This window comes from Branchiostoma floridae, chromosome 11 (assembly GCF_000003815.2).
Source record: "Branchiostoma floridae strain S238N-H82 chromosome 11, Bfl_VNyyK, whole genome shotgun sequence".
NCBI classification, from domain to species: Eukaryota; Metazoa; Chordata; class Leptocardii; order Amphioxiformes; family Branchiostomatidae; genus Branchiostoma; species Branchiostoma floridae.
In genome coordinates, this window is record NC_049989.1 from 11,459,056 (window position 1) to 11,480,957 (window position 21,902).

The 21,902-nt window shown below is 38.8% G+C and overlaps 1 protein-coding gene across 1 annotated transcript; it reads left to right on the forward strand.

The window, feature by feature from the left end:
* Window positions 1-231: 231 nt before the first annotated feature.
* LOC118425753 (protein phosphatase PTC7 homolog) lies at window positions 232-21,587 on the forward strand. The gene is made up of 6 exons (XM_035834821.1): window positions 232-640; window positions 9,536-9,715; window positions 14,009-14,207; window positions 14,731-14,854; window positions 16,285-16,414; window positions 17,745-21,587. The coding sequence occupies exons 1-6, from the start codon at window positions 427-429 to the stop codon at window positions 17,801-17,803; spliced, it is 906 nt and encodes a 301-aa protein (XP_035690714.1). The 5' UTR covers window positions 232-426; the 3' UTR covers window positions 17,804-21,587.
* Window positions 21,588-21,902: the final 315 nt, after the last annotated feature.

The following is a 21,902-nucleotide window of genomic DNA, read 5'->3' on the forward strand; positions in this document are numbered from 1 at the left end:
CCAATCTGGGCCAGAGTAGAGTAACACTGAACTTCTACCAAGCTTGCTTTTTTGATAAACGAGCCATTCAGTCACCAAGATCAGACCTATTCATGTTATCTGCCACTTGCTATCGTTACTAACGTTACTTACATCTTTGCCGCGCACCACAAGTGTAGTATTTTATGTTTATTAATCAGCTGATGACCAGAACGTGCTGCCCATATAAGGGCATGCAGGAGTAGGCGTTGTCTCATTACGCAATCCATGACGTCAGGGGAAACCTGTCATGCGCAGTGGCCTGGTCAAGATGGCGTCGCTAAAAATGCAGTCAGAACCGGAGGAAGCCGCGACTTTGTGACCGAGTTTTGTCCTTCATTTGGAGCGGAGTTGCGTCCATCGGGGCCGTTCCAAGGCATGTGAAGACGACCGGGAAGCCACAGAAGCATGCAGTCGGTGATCGTGTACGGTCGCATGCTGACGAGAGCTCTACTTTCTCCCGCCACCACTCAGGACCTGCGGACGAAGAGAAAACGAGACTTGTGCCTGGTTTCAACCGCGCAAGGATTTTCCAAAGACTTCAACAATTCAATACACAAGAAGGGACTTTTCGGCGACGATGCCTACTTTATAGCAAGATATAAAAACGTAGACGTCTTAGGTAAGTACCCTTCTTCGACATTTCCGAACTACACAAAGGACGACCGCGCATGGAGAAAATCCTCGTGGGTCCGGGTATGATGACTTTCCGGTTTAAATTCCCACGGGGTACGGCCGGTTAGGTAATGTTGACTTCTGGACAAGATTACACGGCTGAAGTCCTTGTACACACAAGTATTGTCTCCACTTTAACTACATAAGTAGCCACACAAAAACAAAGCGTGTTCAGATTGGAGTACTTTATGGAGGAGTAGCGAGAACAGAAAGGGTCAGACTCGTTTTGGGCGGCTTCGTTGGCTGTTCTGCTAAAAAATTCCACTGTGGGTTGTTATTCTTGACAAACTACAAGGTTTGTGATCGACATCAGCGACAATATCTCACTATAATTCGTCTAAAACAACCAGATACTACGCAGAGGTCATCGAAGGTCAAAAGTCCACCTGTCCCCCATTTCCCTGGTGATTTCTTGCCCCTGTCAGGTTCTGATTTATTATCGCACCCCTGTGACCCTGCTAGGACACTTCACAGAGGGCCAACTGTCCCACATTTGGTATGATGACCTATCAAAGGGTTACAAAATGCTAAATCAAGTCTTTCCAGAAACATGGTACCATAAGCATACAGTGGTCCCCCCTTAAAGTTAAATTGATTGTGATGCAAATGATGCATGTGTGTTTATGGTCTCTTGTTTTGTTTACACAATGCTGCCAGGCAGGTGTAAGGCAGGGTAACACTAAAGTGTGAGCACAAATAAATGTTAGTTATAGTTGTGTGGTGCACAATACTACCCGGGCTAACACAATAGTCCTCAAACTAAGACAAATAAGCTTGAAGTATGTGGTTAGATAGACCAAGGAGGTGGATAGACTTTCGTAATGCAAGAAAGAAAATAAGTTCTACGACATTAGGCCAAAATATTTTGAGATCACAGAAAAAGTTACAACTTCAAATTTTGCAGGCTAAACAGAAAGGCACAGAAATTACTAGTACATTGCACCACTCTAAAACCGATATGGAACTTCAACAAACTCCAAGGTCAAAATCTTGGCACCATATTTGTACTGAACAGTGCCTTCGCATGGATGGAGATTTTCATGTATCCCTATGTACCTGTAAAGTAAAACATTGTAGCGTGGCATGGTCCATGTCCAACTACTTGTACGTTGTAGCTGGTAGTCTTACCAAAGACTAACAGGAGAGACCTGATAATGCTTCTGTGTCCCTGTTGTTTTGGTGACAGCTACACTGACAAGTGACAACTCTTATCTTCCATGATAATGAAGGGTTGAATAGTTACTAGTAGTATCTGCCTATACTCTGGCCCTGTAGCTGGCCCCTTTCCCAAACAATGCCCAACCATCTCTGACCATGACAATCAGTCCCGAATGTAATGCTTGGGGCAATCCAAAACATGGGCATTCTTCTGCTAATGGGAGGTCATCAGACTCCAGAGATGTCGTGTTCCAGTAAAGCCATGAGAACTTGGCCCATTGTTCCTCTACAGAAGTTGAACACACCTTTGCATTTCACAATACAAGTGTATGTAATGGCTGGTAAGAATGCCTGGCATCTACGTGATCTAGACCAATTTTTGCCGAAAAATATGCTATTGTCTTGCTTGAAAGGTCAACTTTCTTATCGACTTTCTTCCTTACTACAGTATTCTTATTCCCCTTTTCTTGGATGTCTACTGCCTTACATGTCAATAACAGCAACATTTAAAACAAAAAAAACTGTTTTGATGCATAAGTTTAACATACAGATACATGTACACTTTTTTATTTGGCCTCCTCCTACTACTAGCTAAAGTCATTAAAAATGCATAAGCATAATACTGGGGTGTTTAGTGCCAAAAATATTGATATAGGTTTCTCTGTCAGTAAGTGTAGAAGCGTATGTTGTGTTATAGATATGCCTAATGTAAGGGTAAGTGCTAAATATGATGTAATGACCTAGTAACACTGTCACATTAGTCTTTTCCCTATAGGGTTTCCTGGTCCAAATTTGCAGTAAAACCATACTGGTATTGGCAGTCCTGACCCCAGAATGATTTCCTATTGGGTTCATGACCTCAGATTGTATTTCACACACCAGTAAGGGGTATGTGGCCAGAGGACATCACTGAAGGGCACATTCCAAATGTCACTCAGATTTTCTCAGTTCACGGTGAAGTACAACTGATCTACATTTTTAATTATGAACATTGCAACTTTCTACTGTCCTGATTTTTTTTGATAGCTTAAAGATCTTTTGAAACTAGAATATCACATCTCAAGGTAAATATTTTGAAATTTTGGCTCTTAATTTGGTACAGATCAGCCTCTTGATTTGGCACTCATGTGAACTCTTTCCGAAAGGACAAGAGACTTGTTATGAAGAGTAGTACTTGTCTTGTGTGCATTGCTGTTTTCACATCTTCCACATTGGTTCAGAACCAAGGAGGTTTGAAAATAGCAGTGCAGGCAAACATGCTAGATTCATGGCCTTTATTATGTTTTGAACTACTAGGCCAGTTCTATAAATAACTTGTGATGACTGATGCTGTCTTGGTGTAAATGTAACAACAGGTCACCAGAATGCAGAGGTCTTTTCTCGGTCACTTTATAAACTAGTTCACATACAGTCTACCCGGTATATGGTACATCCAAGCTAAATTGTGTCAGTGACCATTGCAGGGTGAGAAGTAAGATTTTAAAGAAAGAATGAAATGTTGAAATGACACAATAAACTGTTATACAACTTATAGTATTTAGAACCAGCGTAGAAAAGATGTATAGATTGGTTGAGTCCGTTGACTACTGTAAATGCATTTAAGTTTGCAGAGATTTAATTTTGCGATAGCGGGAAAATGGACTTTTCGCGGTGGTTTATATTTCGCGGTAGCACCATGCACTGTAGTCTCTCACTGCCATGGAAAAATGTTCGTGGTGAATTTGAATTCGCGGTGAAGCGGCCGCCGTGAAAACCACAAACATTAAACCACCGCGAAAGTTTCTGCATTTACAGTATTCAAGGAAGTAGATGGATGGAGTGTCAATGGTGATGGGTACATATTACAAAATGTAGATGATAAGATATATGAACATTATGTACATCATCCAGACTTCTTGCCAGTTATGTGTAATATATACCACCATGAGACTCAGCACTAACAGATGTTTTACTCCTAGTATCAGTAGTAAAGTAACCCATATGAAATTATTAGGTGCTGACTGACGCAGTCCATCTTGCCGGATGAACGAACATAAATAGTATCATAGAAATGTCAAAGAATTCCTTGCGGACTTTATATCTCAGTTGATTTTTTTGTCAATTTATTGCCAATGGTTGTCATAATCGTATTCTTGAAGGTTCGCCTTGGTCTCACTTTGAATGATTTCACTGCCCCCTGTCTTTAGATAGAATCCTAAGAATGTGACCTTTTAAGTATTGACTCGACTCCATGAACTTCTTCCTTATTGTACTTTCTTGCCAAGTAGGTAACCCAATATGACAAGTAAAGATCATTGGATTTACCCCCAATCCCCTGTAACTACTTATGTAGTCTGAGATAGAATTGTCCCCTTCACTGAAATATTACCCCATGACTTATTTATTATTATCAGAAAGCCATCTGTAATTTCTACCTTTTGTTCCATTCAACAGTAAAACCTTGGGTGAGAATTAGCAAAGTCATTGAATGTATTAAATCTCATTGTTCATGTCACCATCTCTTACAATGAATAACTACACTGAAAAGGACCGTGGGAGAGTTACTAGTAACATTGTCCGTGCAGTTATTTCTGGCTTACTGTAATGCATTTTTCTGTAGTATGACGTTTAGCCTTTTTCTGGCAACATTCCTTTGAACACTTGATGCTAAGGAAAGTTACAGCCAAGTTCAAGTTTCGTGGGGTATGTTTCAACTGGGCACAGACTTTCAACTGCATAAAATGATAATGGATTTGACATTTAGGAGTCATCCTTTTAGCCGAACCCATGACTTGATTTATATATTAGGTCATAAACCCTCAGTTGATGACTTTCTATTTGTGTGATCATAACTTGCTTTGTTGGTAGACTTCTGCTCCAAGCATATAACCCTGGCCTGAGAATTTTTATGATCTCTATGTTGGAGAGCTGGTGACTAATTTTGAAAGAGTGGATGATACACATACATTAATCATGTTCACAGTTACAAGTCTGACAGAGTTCTAGCCAGGATTTTATTCTAGCATAATCAAAGTGACCAATCTGGGGGGTGGTGTGGAAGGGGGATCTTGGCCCTTCCACAGTGAGATTTTGAAAATGTAGAGTAAAAATGTTGGCATTGTTAGGGTATACTTAGCTCTATTAACATCATATGTAATTTGATGGATTTTTTGTCAGTTTGGAGTGGCATATCATCATTTTTCATATTTGATTGACATTGTTCAACAAGTAAATGTTGAAAATTATCATAGTGGCCCTCAGTTTAGTGTGGTGGTAAAAAAATTATAGTGTAGTGGCTAAAAATGCACTAGCTAGAACCTTAAGTTACAGACTGACTTGCTTGAAAATGCCGGTCACGTCTGGTGTTCTTTATGAGGACATTGACCCCAAAGACAAAGAGACCTTCAGTTTTATGGGTTGGGCTGGTAACTGGTTTGGTAGTTGCTCAATCAGATGTAGACAGCGCGATTTATAGTACCGTTCAACCCCAAGTGGTAGGTAATTTCCTCTGACGAAGTGCAGGTAATATTGAAAATTACCTGCACCAGACAAATTTTACCTGCACCACTCTGAATATATGAAGTATGGATCATACTAAAATTGTTCAGGATTATTGCTATTTTTTCTTTTATACTTTATAGGTACTAGGTGGTAACACTAACAGCCAATGGAGCTAAGAACAATCCACATGCAGCTACATTATAGGACATTAAAATGTATGCATAAAACTCAGAACATCGACCAAAGCGGTCAGGTGCAGGTAGACACCAGAAATACCTGCACAGCTCCAATTTTACCTGCACTCACCTGCATATGCAGGTGGCATTTCGAGCCCTAGGGTGGAAACGATTGGGTAGAACTAGAAAACAGAACAAGCATTTTTTGCAGCAGATTTATGTCCGTAAAGAGTTAACTGTGAAAACAACAGGATTTATAAACCCACCACAAAAATTTCAACATTTACAGTAATAACTGTCCATATATATTGTTCACTTTTCATCAGTATGTAAATTTACAAGCAGTGTTTTGAAGAACACTCTTGAGGAAGACAGAAGGGCACCTAATGCCAGTGATACCAAGTTAACAGGCACTCCTGAGGTGGAATTGAAGTTGGGTTTTGAATTGGGAGGTCCATCAGACCACGAATTTGCTTTTCCATTAACCTGGCTTTGCGGTCTGCCATTCAGCTGATAAAAACATCCACTCTTATTGTCTTTCAAAATAAAAGAAGCAATTTTTTGTGGATCCAGACAATATAAATGTTTGCAATTTCCTGAAAGGCCAAAAAGCTTATGTAATATTCCTTTGCGAATATTGGATGAGAAGGGAAAGCTTAGTTTTGTGATAACAAGAATTGAAAGCTTAAGTGATAAAATCATTGGGCTGGTGCATTCCCATCATGTTATAAACCTTTTAGTAGGCCTGGATATGCTAGAGTGGCTTGTATGGATCAATGCATGTTCCATTTTCACAGAGTCCCAGATGGCGTTCTGAAAGTGCTGAGGTTCAATTTATGATAAAATCGTGTTTAGTCTCAGAAGTGCGATTTCAGCTCTCTTTCTCACTGATGTAGTTCCAGTTACGTATCCAAAGTTGCACTGTGAATAGCAGATTTTTGTAAGAAAAGAATGAATTTGGCATAGTACTATTCGGCATAATGCTCTTAGTCTGTATAACACAAACTCTGCTGTCCAGGTCTGTAACTGGCCCCTCCCCTCTAAGACTAGAAGGCTGGGGGGATGTTGGACGGGCTGCTGTGAGCAAGATTTAATCAGGATATCTTTGTCTGATGATCTTAGATAATTCTACTTAACTCCTTCAAAAACACAAAACATAAATTTGTTAGTCGAGGTATAACACAGTGCCCTAACGTCTGCAGCCCCTGACCCCAAAACTTTACGGAGTAAACAAAAACGGGTGTCGATAACGCCCTTAAACAAAACAGTTGCAACAGATATCCCCCAATAGCTGAGCTTGCAGACGAAAACGATCCATAAGCCATTGTTTTGCGTAGCGTTGTCTATTGTTACCTGTAGATGTGGTCTGCTCGTTGCTACAAAATCAACCTAACCTTTAGGGCATCTAAGGCTTCTTGATTGTTGTGTTTTGGTCTAATCTGTTTGCAAGGGGTCACATACACAGACTATACTGTATACATCATTTATTCAGATGGAGTAGTTTGCATCACAGGTAATGCCACACTGTGAGTGACTTGATCATAATATATAACATTGGTACATGCATCAATCTCCGCCCAAGGAAAAAAATTGCGACAATGCTGTTAATCGTTTAAAGGAGCTACAAAATGAGCAAATAAACAGTGTAATGGGAAAAAAACTATCAGAAAACAGATACTAATGTGGTAGAATTTTAACTTCAATTGCAAAGTCAATGGAGTAGATGTACAAATGTGAGGGAGCATAGAAACTATTGTTTGGTCATTCTGTGTGTTCAGTTTTCAAACTTCCTGACTACTGACATGTAGATTTTAAAGTGAAGGGTTTTTCATGTGTACCTTCTTTTTTTTTTACAAGCTTGCATCATTTTGGGGTCTCCAGAGGTTGTCATCAAACCATATAACCATTCAAAATGGCCTAATGTGGTATTTTGTAAGTTATGCATTATTAATAATAAGGCTATGGCAATATTATTGATGATATTATTATGTCTGGGTTTTGAAATTGCAGCAAAATGGACATGGGAGAAAGGATGCAAAAACATGAGAAATTTCTGGACTTTATGCAATTTTTAAAAGACTTACTCCTATTTTTTTAAATGATTCAATCAATCAATCTTTATTGCATAGCAACTGTAACGGATACAATGTATGGCAAGTTCTAAGGCAGGACATACATATGATTTGCACAAAAATTATGGCTTATGAAAATGTAAAACAGGGCAGAATAGAGAAAGTAGACTAATCTTGGCTGTTCGTCAAAGGGATTATTTAGCCAATAAGATTAAGGCTTTAGCTGGGTGTGGCAGCTTATTTGGTCTTTAAACAAAGGTGTACAACTATAAGGGAAGGTTGGGCACAAACAATATACAGGACCATTTTTTCTATGAATTGTTTAGTTGTTTGTAATTCCTAATAGAAAAGAGTCTAAGACTTAGTACTTTTACCACTTGTCAGTTGTATATATTGAAGATAGCATTTGCAAGAAGTGATGCTTACACAAATATAGTACATAAGAATTAAGGTTTGGTCAAAGACACCCTTTAATTATTACAGGATATATGTTCCATTGTCCCTTGAGTCAAGGGGCAGGTTACAACCAGTTTTACAAGCTTATGTACTCATTATTATTCATAGGCTTCTGAAACCCGTGGGTTGAAAGTCACCTTTCGCATGTTTTACACTGTGCTGATTATGCAATTACACTGGCATACAAATTTGTGTTCACATTTTTTAATTATATACAGGTGGCATGGCATATTTCATTATGTAGTACATGTATCTGAAAGCTGTTACCGGCCAGCTTGGTTATTGGTGTGACATTCTTTAATAATTCAATATCTGTTCTGAGTAGCTTATCAATGCGCCAAGGGCTATAGTTGAACTGTACATAAAACAGCCGTGTCCATGATATTAAGAATTAGAGCTATCTAACAGTTTAGCCAAAAACCGCGATCACATCCAGAACATTGATGATATCAAAACAAGAGGTACTGCTGCAGTTCTGTAAGAAGCCTCTAGGGGGCCCAAAATCATGGTCTTATCAAGACCTAGTCACAAGCCAAATATCAAGACACACACACAAACAGACAGAAACATAACCTCCATTTTTCTTGGAGGTAAAAAGTGAAAACCTAGAACCATCAAGGATAAGATATAAACTATTTGATTAATAATTGATAATTACAAACATGTGTATGTAGATACAAAGCTGTTAGCAGACATTGATGAATTGTGGCTTGCGAAAGTTTCTGTTGTATAAACATGTCATACTGTCAATGGAAAATTTTCATCTCAAATGATGTATGATCTTGTCAATTTGTTAAACATGTTACATAAATTGTGGATTCATAGTTTTGTGACATAAGGCTAGTTTAAACCTTTATCTGTCGGGTAACCTATGTCCGGTTTTTTAATAGGGTATTTAGGGTATATCATGTTGATGGATTGCGGTTTCAAATTGCAATACAAACTGTATTTTTAAAACATGGCACTGGCGATTTGATATCATGAAATACCCTGGCTTTTTTTAACAACGGATATAGGTTACCCCACGGATAAAGGTGAACTAGCGTTACACTTGAATGTGATTCACTCACTCACTCACTATCTGGTTTAGAGTCCATTGTTCCCTGTCTTGCAAGGGTTGAACATTTTGAAATGTCGTTCAGGTCTATGACATATTAATGATTCATAATCATATACAATGTATTTATGAAAATGCCAGAAAAGAAGCCACCAAATTTTATCCTAATAATAATATCTCCACGTTTACAGACAAAAAGAAAACTACTCTCCTTTTAACGTCGCAAAACCCACACATTACAGAAAAGTGGTATCTTTCGTCTTCCACTGTCTCAGAAAAAGAAGTCAAACCCAATAAGTTACATCTTTAACCAGTTTAAGTTAGACAAGAGTAGTCACTTACTATACTGTTTACCATTATTTGTATGTCTTTTTGTCACTTGCAATTAGCCCTCGGGCAAGAATTTGAAATAAAACTATTATTATTGTGTTTATGACCTGCAGGGGTAGCGGATGGGGTTGGAGGATGGCGAGACTACGGAGTGGATCCTTCGCTCTTCTCAAGTTCCTTAATGAAGACCTGTGAAAGACTAGTGCTGGCAGGACGCTTCAAACCCACATTACCCATCGGGCTCATCGCAGCCAGCTATTACGAGTTGTTAGAAAGTAAAGGTCCAATTGTAGGTGAGTATGGGGGAAAGAAGCCTCTTCTTTTTGGACTGTTAGCATCTGACAAGGAGTGTGTATATGTGTATGTGTATATAGATATAGAATACAACACAGTGAATTCCGTATCACCCGAGGTACAAGCCCGACTGCGGGAAGGATCACCAGACTCACCTGAGAAAACACATGTTTCGATATGAAATGCAGCAGAAGTTGAGAAAATGTTGTGTCCTCGAACAAAAAATTGTAACAACAGCAATATTCTAACGTCTGAATCCGAATTTCAAACCGTGCCGCACTCGTCCCGCTCGAAACATTTCAATTTCTTCAAAGGAAGCCCGTGTAATACAGCTTCGAAGCCTGTTTGATACAGAAAGTTATCACACGGTCCAGAATACTTTCGTGTATCGAACATTTTGGTGGCCCAGGTATGACATAAATAGAGAGTATAACCAAGTGTATTCTGTATCATCCAATTCTGAAGTTCCATCCAGACTGAGGAGCATCCAAAGAAAGCTACATGCCCACAAAAGCACACACACACTGTGTGCTAGAACTTAAGAAAATTTCAAACAAGAACAAGTTTTAAGAACATCAAAATGAATGTCCAAATCCAATACTCAGTATTGTATGAAGGGTTTGTGGTGAAAGTCCTTGCAAAAAACGGACCTAAAACTGCTGTGAATATTTCTCAATGCATATGTTACAATTACGTGTTGGAGGATGCATGAGGGGAAAGTATGGGTCAACGTCCTTTTGTGATTATGTCAGACTGAGATACAGACAAACAGACATATGCCACAAGAGCTGGCAAACGTACATGCCAACATTTTCTCAACTTGCAATAACAAGTAGTGTTCATCCATGGCGTTTTGGACGGTCCCAAAAAGTGGCTTGTCTGCACAATGATGATCCCCACAGATACACAAGTTAGTGCCAAGTTGTATGTACAGTATGGAAAGATATATACCAGCACCTCCAGATAAGTGTGTCTTGAAAAATTAGAGAATAGAGTACACTTTGAATTTGCTTTTGACTGCAAAATCACTTCAATTAAGCCCCACCAATGTAAATTAGCTGCATAAGGAATTTTCATGGACATTTAGATGTCCTTGTAATGTCCTTACCTCTGTGATTGGCCCTTTTTCTTTAAAGAGGTAATTTTCTCTGATTGACCTGTCAAGGGCAGAAGATTTTGCCATGCCTCATCAACTGTTACATGATGTGGCTGCTCACAGTATTTCTACTTACAAAATGCATTCAATGCCTTCTATGTCAATTTCGTGAAAGTACTGTAAATGTAGATACTTTCGCGGTGTTTTTTGTGGTGGCTGCTTCACCGCGAACTTAAAATAACCGCAAACATTTTTCCATGGCAGTAAGATACTACCGTGCATGGTGCTCCCGCGAACTTAAAACCACCACGAAAAGTCCTTTTTCCGGCTACGGCAAAATTAAATCCCCGTGAATTTAAATGCATTTACAGTATTTCACAGAGTAAGAACATGTCCAGAAACAGCAGGGAGTCAATGACATTTGGCACACTTGTAGTGGTATTTGGACTGGGGTTTCACAATTTTGACAATGCCAGCCCTTGGGTGCAAGCCAAAACCCTTGCACTTACGCTTTCACCTACATTTGTACATTAGGCTGCCATACTGTTAACATTTGGCCTCGTACTGCCTAACCAATTTAGATACATGATGTAAATTTCAATTAGTAGCTAAATGGTTACTTCAGTGTTAAGCATAACCTCAATATTGAAACATTCTATCATTAATGTTAAGACAGAGGAATATAACCTATACAACATACCAGTACCACATGGCCCTGCCTTTTACAGCATTGACTATATGTGGATATACCAAAGGTAAAATGTGGTGTCAATAGTCCGAGGTTAGTTGATCTGTTTTGGAGTACAGGGTGAATCCCTGACACTTTGCCATTCCCCCAAATGGCAGTAAGCCTTAAAGGGTTTGAAACAGATCCGGATGTTTTAAGCCGTTGTCTACTGAACGTCGTGCCGGCATTTACCAAAATAAGAAGAGGGGAATTCCCCATTACATATTGAAGACATTGTACATATTTTGGTGTTTGCCCTGTTTGTGAACAGTGGGAGAATAATGTGTTTGATTGAGATGTGTTGTTTTAAGATGATCATCACTTTTTCTCTTATAGTCTTTATGGCCCCCTTTATAGTGATTTCTGTTCAATTTCTGCTTTTGTTAGAATGCTGATGTTCATGCGTCCTTTCAGATGATTAACTCAATGAGGGTCTGTATGGGGGGTCCCGACAACGATTTACGCTGAATTCAGAAGAACCCCCTACATATTATGCTAAATCAAGGAAGGTAATTACGCTAAATTTGGTCGCGTCGCTACGAATTACGTAGATAAGATGGTTTTCCCTACGAATTACGGGAAATAAAATAGGCTGCCTACGCCTTACGGAAAAGAGCATGCAGACCCTCCTCAATCTGTTTGTATGTGTATGTGTGGTAGACATAAAGAAAAGGGACAACCAGGCAAAGATGTAAAAAAAAAACAGCCAGATCCAAACTTCTGCTTTGAGAATACACTATAGGGTGATGTTACCTTTTTGACCTTCCATGTTACATGCAAATACCAATTTGAAAGTGTAGCTCTTCCTGCATGGTAAAAAGCGCTCTTACCACAAGTTGATGAAACACTTCACACTTTTGGAGAGCTTTCACTATCGTCTGAAGTCGACAAATGAACAGTTGGACCATCAAGCTAACACCCTGGGTCCACTTTACACAGAGTTGCCACAAAGTGCAGTCAATGGCTCATGTCGTGTGTCTCATAATGGTTTCCACTTTGATCAAGCTCCGTGTTAGTACTAGTGTTAGCATGTGGGTCTACCTACCAAGTCAAACTTCAAAGAAGTTGGCGTAAATGTTTAAAGAAGAAATGCTACACTTTAGTAATAATCTGCCCAGGGTTTGAAATTAACTGTCCCCATGGCCACTGGCCACTAAAATTTGGCTTGATTTGATTTTTGAAGATTTTTACTTCTTCAACTTAAAGCATAGAGTCTTGACAGAAAGAACTGTTAACCTAAGAATTAATGTACCTGCAAGACCAACAAGGTTCAAAGTGGATGAATGTGCATGATGAAGTAAACAAATATGACGCTAAAAGGTAATGCTAAAATTTAAAAAAAAAACTAGATACTCAAGAATCAATCAAAATACACTGTAAGGAGAGAGTTTGTATAATACATCATAGACTTTGTATACTCTGCTGTAAGGAATTAGAAGAAAGGGATGGCTTTTATATAAAGGGAGATCATTTAAGAATTCAGCTCCAATGGACAAATCTCAGATATTGCATGTTTGAGAAGTACATGTACATCAAATGAAGCCCACACACTGTCCCTGTCATCCTGACCTGTCTCAAAGTTAAACCATCTCTCAAGTTAAGACATAGAGGATTTGTATAAGCCAGACTTGTTAAGGACAAAGTAGCTGTCTCTACCCGTAGGACCTGACATGGGACAACTTGATCATGGAGAAATCCTATTATCTCCCGCTCCCCTATGGGAAACTCATTTCTCACAGGTCATTGTGCCATTGGATATTTTATTATACACAAACAATCTTCCTGCTCTTGACAAAGGGTCTCGAACATGCCAGACAGCGTGTACACATTGGCTTGTCTTTGACAATGTTTTTGGCCAATCTATCTTCCTTTCTGTACTGTTACAGAGAAGTAATTTTGTGATGTATGATAAGTCCCCTGATGAATATTGAGAAGCAACTTTAACTTTTATCTAAATCTAAATCATATTGTAATTACAGCTCTCTTTCATGTAATTTGGTCTGATACCCAATACCCTATATAATACCTCACATTAAAGAAACTGTGTCCCCAGGAATGTCTTGGATATCTGAAGTGTGTATATCTTGGGGATTAACTGATGCTGCATTTGTTAATCTCTTTCAATTCATTATTTTTTTAATGAGGCAGTGTTAGGGTACTCAATGAAATTTGACATAGTGAAACACTGTCCCTGTGTTTGTTCCTTTACTTTTGAATTGAAATTGGCGTTTTTTATTTATGTCCATTTTAATGATTCCTGCTCACCTTTTTTATTATTCTGAGATCATTTACTTCATCATCATCTGCCCATTTATTTTATTGTTTTCTTTTAATTTATTTTATTGTCCTTATACGTTATTCCTTTGAGGAAAGGGTTGTGATGAAATTGATTAGGGAGCAGTAAACGAAAAGAAAAAGTTAGTGTACGAGTTAACCAGATGCTGATCAGTTTATACTTTCTCCTTACAGGTAGCAGTACAGCATGTGTCCTAATCCTGGACCGCCCCAGCAGAACACTGTATTCTGCAAACCTAGGTGACTCAGGGTTCATGGTGGTGAGGAAAGGAGAAATTGTACATAGATCAGAAGAGCAGCAGCATTACTTCAACACCCCCTTCCAGTTGTCATTAGCATCTCCACGGGAGGATGGGTTGGTGCTCAGTGACAGGTTGGTACTCAGTACAAGTGTTTTGCCTATGGGGATTTATATGGTTAAGGACCCCAAAGTACTTAATGATTACCAGGGCAGGTAACATTGAAAAGTACCTGTACCAGACAAATTTTACCTGCACCACCCTGGACTTAAGAATTATACATCATACTAAAATTGTTCAGGAACCATGCATTGTTTTGTTTTTTTCTCTCATACTTTATCAATGTAGCTAATAACAATCCATACACACCTACATCATAGGACATTTATGTATAAAACCCAATACATGGACCAGTGCAGGTTAGGTGTAGGTAGACACCAGAAATACATGCACAGCTCCAATTTTACCTGCACTAACCTGCATATACAGGTGGTATTTCGAGGCCTGCCACTTACAGATCCCCAAAAGATTGCCCACGTTTTGGCGCGTAGACAGCACGTACGGCGGGTTGTGCCCTTAGCTTAAGGTGTGTACGTGTAGATAGATTGAAGTTTCTGTCAACTTGACAGGTTCCCCGTTGTTTCCCCCCTCATACAGCCCAGAGGCAGCTGGCTTCATGTCCTTCCTGGTGGAGGAGGGGGACCTCATCGTCACGGCAACAGATGGGCTGTTTGACAACCTATCAGACTCCATGGTCTTAAAGGAATTATCAAAACTTAGGGTGAGTCTTAAGTCTATAGTAAGTATTTTTATGATAATACCCTCACAGAAGGAAAACATTGCAAATGCTTTGTTTCTTCTGGTCCCTTACCAAATACACACGACCTGGACCAGACAGCTGTCACCATGGTTACTGATCAGGCAGCTGACACCCTTTGGTATTCTATTACATAATGTAGCAAGTGGTAGGATAGGCAGGGGGGGCTGGTCACCACATGTATATGAATGTGTTAGAGACTTAGAGTAAGAATAAATAGAGCAGTAGTTTGTTAGGCTAGACTATGTGAGGATAAACATTATGTATTTGCTTTCAAATGTTGTCTTACTAGTTTCTTTTAAAACTTACACAGAACATAAAAGTGGTTACCTGCTAGCATCAATTTAACAGAAAAACATAAAAGACTATCCTTAAAATCATCAGCACATTGTAGTGAGAAGCAAAGCTGTTCATGTGATGAACAGTCTTCCATCTTGGGACTGTCTTCTAAAGACATTTATCTACCATGGAATGTGCTAATGGGAATCAGTTTTACACCCAATCCTGGCAAAGTGATGGCAATCACTGCTAAAATTAGAACATGGGGATTGGCACATTGAGTTAGCTCTGATTGGCTGCTGAGGAAATGTAATTACTCTTGGCTGTCTCTTTCATGGTACCAGCCCAGCATCTGTCACTGTCTGCTCTGAATTAGGCAGATAACTTAGATCGATAGAAAGAGAGGTTTCTATATAGATTAAGTCAGTAAGTACCCATTATGTACAAGATGCTGGTACATTCGTGTATAGCATATTTGTGCAGAATATATTGGCAAAAATACTGTACCACTCTTTTTGATATCTGCACTTTGATACATAATTTTGATATTATGTCAGATCGTATATTCTGTCATATAAAATATGAGAACTATAGTCAAAGCAGTTGCTGGGCAGACTGATACCACTTTTTCCTCCCACAAAAACATACATGACACACATTTGTGTCACTTGTACAATTATATTTGGTATGTGGGTAGATGTTGATGAGACGGGGAAACGATTAGATTTTGGGCCCCCTAGCAGCTTGTTACGATATCATTGTAAGTGGAATCATATCTATAATAATTTGCTTTTGTCATGTTTGCATAGACAATGAAAAGCAAAAATTCTAAAAGTAAAATGTGGTGAGATAATATAGTTATGCAAACATCATAATCACTGATATGGCAAAGTGTAAAATGCTGCATTCCTTTCAATCATAATTCATATCCTTCTATTGGGCTTTGTCCAGCATTTTGTCTCATATACACACTTCTTGTTTGTGTCACACACATGTTTATGATCAATACATCAATGCCTTTGAGAGTTATGCTGTCCATCCACACAGTATGGTTATAATACTTAATCATTCTCGCAATCTGTCAACATCTAAGACCTATTTCTTGGGTTTTTCAGGATCACAAGTACGAGAACATCGAGCGAACGGCGCAGAACTTGGCAGAACAGGCGCAGGAGTTGGCCTTTGACCCAGAGTACATGTCACCCTTCGCCACAGAAGCACAGCAGGCTGGGATAGATGTCAAAGGTTTGTCAGCTTGACAACTTTCTTTGGGAATTTTTGGCTATTCCATTTTAGAAACCAGACGGGGGCAGTTTTTTTGTCTATGATACAATTACAAGGGCTTTATATTTGAGAGGACTGGTAATTTTAAAAAAGGTTTTCCAATTTGTTGTGAAGAAGAGTAGGGTTGGCCCAGTGTGCTTGGCTAAAACATCCAAGCCATAGCATTTCGCTACTACTAGCAAAGAAAAAAGTGCCATACTTTATCCTCAGTCAGGTTTCACAGCTTTATTATTTTTACTTTTATCTTTGCAACAATTTGTTTTTGACTGTATATTACTGATGAATGCTGAAAGCTGATTTAGCCTTAAAAAGTTTGACCCCTAAAATCCAAACATGAACTTGTTCCGCCTTTATGACCCCTAAAATTTGAACATGAACTTGATCTAAAACAGTTTCCCTCTGACATTTGCAACTTGATCTTGCAGCTGTTGCTCTGACAATCCTGTAGGTCAACTGGTTTATCTCCTTATAGCACTAAGGGGAAATCATTGTCAACTTAGTGATAAATAATTCCCCTGTAATACTGACAGATATGTCCCTGATACTACTTCTACTTACTGTTAATCAAGGGCTCTGTTCAACATCCTGATATTGACTCTATTCCCAGTTGACTTATAGCATGCTTTGATCTTATTAATCTGGCTGCTTCCCAAATAGTACATGAGCACAAATTGATGCTTTCCTGTATCGTGATCTTCAGCATTCGTTATCTGTAGATGGAGTGGTGCTTGGGGATTCCACGCATATTAGCCGCTTCGCTTAACATGCTTCTTGATGAAACATTTACAGGGCTCGAAATACTACCTGCAGGTTAGTGCAGGTAAAAATGGAGCTGTGCAGGTTTTTCTGGTCTACCTGCATCTAACCTGCACTGGTCCATGTACTGGGTGTTATACATATTAAATGTCTGACTCCAATGATGTAGGTGCATGTGGATTGTTCTTAGCTGCATTGGCTGTTACTGCCTATAAAGTATAAAAGAAAAGAATACCAATGGTTCCTGAACAATTTTAGTATGATCCATACTTCCTAGATTCAGAGTGGTGCAGGTAAAATTTGTCTGGTGCAGGTAATTTCTAATGTTACCTGCACCAGTGCAGGTATGCAGAAAGAAGTATTTCGAGCCCTGATTTACCAGGATATTGTCATGGCTGCAATTCAAGACAGTTCATTCCCTGCTAGCATTTTATTTTGCATGAATATTTTAAACCCAAAGAAATGACCAAATATTGTTTAAAAAAGCTGTACTATTTTACTAACAAGCTTTTTTTTCTTGCCTTTTTTTCTGCAGGAGGAAAACCAGATGATATTACGGTGCTGCTGTCAGTGGTCGCTCTGTATGCAGACTAGTAGGACAATGGGGGGTGGGGGGTTGTAGCTTGGGTAATGTTATATTTACTTGGTCAAATCAGTCATTTCTTTCAAGTTGTATCCATCTAGATCAACTTCCATTCAATCAGTCCAACACCTGAATGTAATTTTCTGTCTAGTCTGTCACAATGTGAGAGCTAGATCTGACACTTCCTGGCTACGGTCAAAAACACAACAAGAAATAACTGTCGGCAAAAACAAACCATGTCATGTGCAGAAACCTGTACGTATGATATTTGAATCTAAGGGAGGAAAGTTCTCTATCAGATTTGTGTGAATTGGTAGATGGCTTGTTTGATGACATTGACTGACCTTGTCCAGATGGGTGGGTGTGGGAGGGGGGCAGATTTTTACTGACTTGTGTTTAAGTGTTACAGATTGTACCTTGCAGTGTCTATCTTCTGCATTTCTGTACATTTATTGTCTGTCTGTATATAAACAGAAGTGACGGGAAGCTTGATATGCTAAGTTTATTTAGCATAATGGTATCTTTTTTATGTCTTAATTAATTGTATTTCAAGACAAAGTTTCTATAAATGCGTCAGCATAACTACTTGGATATCACTTTTAACCATCCCCTCACGGTGTATAGTTCACATACATCAAACTATCAACTCTGAAATGTTCAAGGGCCAGTAGTCATTCCTTTAGTCAGTGGAAAGTGACAAGGATTTGAATTAGACAATACTCTCAAAGAAAGTCCAACAGTCTTGCATCTACACTGTAGTTTTCTTTGAGTATTTTGTACGAAGTTCAGCCTGTTTTACTATGTAAAATGGGCTGTTGGTACTCAGTGTAGAGTTGCAACATTGAGAGGAAACCAATATTATGTTGAAAAATGATTGAGGAGAAAGAAATTATTACAGTGCCCTGTCAATCAAAGATAGGCTTCTCCCACTACAAGCTCTCTCTCTCCTCCCAGTTAACCCTCTCCCCACTGAGGATGCATTCATACACTAAAGATGTATTTATTTCAACATATGTCAGTAGGGGGAAGGTTAAGAAAGAAACCAGGCACTATATGTTCTAACTGAAGGGACGGTTTGTCTTGCCAAAGTCAGAATTGTTATGAATAGTCACTGTTAAGTGCTTTGGAACCTTAAACAGTATTTGAAGTGTATCGAGGTATACATAAGAAAGTATTGAGTAGCTGTTGCATGACTCTGTGTGTTATACATGTATGCTCCTAGGTACTTATTCCTATGTATTTTCCTCTGGTAGTTTTGATTTTAGTTGTTCAGTGGAACAAGACATTTTTGAGGTGGCTTTCTCGTGGAAACTCAATTCTCAATTGTTCTGTTAATGTTAGAAGGATACAAACATGTGAAGAAGAAAAAGAAGAAAATGACGTCTATGTGAGAAATGCACCAAAGGCATTGACCACTTTTAGCCATTGAATGTTATGTAGTTCGTTATGGGTAGCATTTTAGTAAGCTCACATACGACCATAGACAGAAAAGAATGATTTTAGATTTAGTAAATGTAGTAGGAATTATTTCACTGTAGAAAGGGCTTGAGAATGACGAAAAAAATGTGACAAAAACGTGTAGGTTTTAGTAGAAACCTGTCACCTAAATATGCACTGTACAGTACCAAAGTATTAAGCTGCTGTTGATGTGAAAGGTGTAAATAATAAGAACTGAGAGACCTTTAAGAACATATTTATGTGGACATGAAACGTATCAACATGTAAGGTAGTGGGCAGGGTGGGACTTAACAATGCAAGTGTAGAAGGAGCGAGAATTGTGCCTAGCTTAGTACTAACATGTTGACCATGTTACACCAGATTTGTGTTATGAGGGAAAATTCAATTTATTAATATTTCAGCTTTTTCTATGGTAGACATTTCCCTTAGTGGTCTTCTTGTATTATATGTTAAACCCTGTTGTTAGCTTTTTGAAAATCACATGTTTAAGCTGGGCCAAAGCTGCAGATTATACTTATAGGTGCCAAGAAGTTGTTCAATGTTAACGGATACTAACACTAGTTTGTGCTTTCTCAAAGTTATTTTTTTTTCTTACATTTTGAGGAACTCAAAGGATGTTTGTCTGATGTTTTGACAAGGAAGATTTGGTTATGATGTTACTTCAGCTGTTTACAAAGCGTGTTATTGTTGACCGTTAAATTTTGTAGCTACCTGTGGTGAGGAAGGTATAACAAAAATATCCCTGAGAATTTTTCTCTTTAAAGTAACATACTTCACTATGTTACCTGATGTATAAACCCTTTGGTCTGTGATGTTTTGTGAAGCTATGACTTTGTCGAATGCCAAATGACCCAAAGGCTGTATTTTTTAATATGTTTTCTGGACTGAAGCGAGTGGTTTATGATAAGCGGAGATACAGAAATGGCATGGAAGATGGTAATGGCAGTTGGATGTAGAAATGACAAAATTTGGGGGTGTCTTCACTGTAGTGCCTGTACGCTTGCACTGCAAGAATGGTACACCCTAGTCCCTTAGGAAACCAGTTACCCTGGGGGGGCAGCCGGGATTGGGCAGCTAGGACAGTTTATTCGGTGGCCCAATACAGTCTGGCCCGTCGATCTCCTATTAGCGCCCCGGGGAGTTAATGCCCGATGAGGTCCACCTGCCCAAAAGGGTAGCGATAACTCTTAGCCTAAACTCCCTGGAGCGCTAATGTGAGATCGGAGGGCTGACTGCCTTGGGTCCCGAACATTGGCTACCCGATCCTGTCTGGTACCCAGGGTAGAAACCAGTGGGTATTACCACATCTGGAAAAAGGAATGATGACTTGAGGGGTAAAAAAGAAGTAGACTAAGTTTATGGCAAAGTCTTACTTCATGTTGAGACAGAGAGAGAGGAAGAAATTATAGGTGATTTCTCGTGTCTGCATTGAGTAGTTTTTGTCAGTTGTACATCATGTACTGCACTTGTCATCATGTCATGTTTGTCTGTTCTCAGTACTTACGATACCACTGATACTACGTATGTCATGTTTGCAGCACTGCTAGATGGACAACTTACAGCATGTCTTCAGTACTTCTCGGTTTTGTACATCTCTGCTACACTTTGATTACCGCAGTCTTCTTTGTACGATTGAGGCTATAGACGTGCTTTTGCTTGTTGAGCAGATTTTCCTGTCAAAATTGTGAAAAAAGAATTGTGAAATTGGATTCAACTGAAAAAGGTAGTTTTGGGACTCCAGTCAAAAAAAAGGTGGATGGGCAGAAGCATCCAATGTTGTTCTTTTTTCATCAATGGAAAAGCAGAGGCAACTTTGGTGAACAAATTATTTGGCTGGCCTCACCATAGTTTGGCATGAATATTATGTGGAAGTTGCTGTGTACATCAGTATTATGCTTGTAAGATACTGCATTCAAATTTACGACTTGTTCATAGTTCATGCTAATTGGCTTAGTGCAATACTGTTCTGATCATGACTACATCTGCAGTGTAAGACATGCACTCATGTAGTCAACATGATTAGTCCACCCCCCACCCCATAAATTTTATTTTTACACAGAAGAGTTATTCCTGGCATGTACATTTTTGCTGAAACCACCCTGGGAAACAATTCCAAACATAACATCTATAGTACAGCTTTGACCAAGTTTCTATTTTGCTGTGTTGTAATTATTTCTGAACCTTCCCACCACATACAAGGTAATGAACATAGTCGAATGTAGAAGAAGCAGAAATGATCCTCTGACAAACATTGACAAACCGGTGCTGTATAGGGAGAGTGGAACTTGTCTTTTTTTGTGTATTCAGAGATTTGTAAATAAACTTTGTGGATAGTAATGTTTTGTGGTTTCCTTAATTGTGCCTCTTTATTTTAATGAAATTGCAACAATGCAATACAGTGGTGAGCCCAGGTATAGTATTACTGATTCTAACATACTACAGTTGAGAAGTCACATATAACTTAAGACTTAGGTTACAAATACATTCAGAATTGTGGTTTGTTAACAACAATTAGATCTACATTTTTAATGTACTTTATAACTTTCGTCAAAATGTACGTAACGTGTGCCAACCTAAGTGAGAATGATATGTAATATTTAAACTAAAGGTAGAATGAACATGTAGTATACATTACATTTGAAATTGATTACA

Coding starts and splice junctions, on each gene's coding strand:
- LOC118425753 (XM_035834821.1), top strand. CDS start 427: ATGCAGTCGGTGATCGTGTACGGTCGCATGCTGACGAGAGCTCTACTT. Junction 14,208..14,730: donor GGGTTGGTGCTCAGTGACAG/GTTGGTACTCAG, acceptor CCCCTCATACAG/CCCAGAGGCAGCTGGCTTCA. Junction 16,415..17,744: donor GGCTGGGATAGATGTCAAAG/GTTTGTCAGCTT, acceptor TTTTTTCTGCAG/GAGGAAAACCAGATGATATT.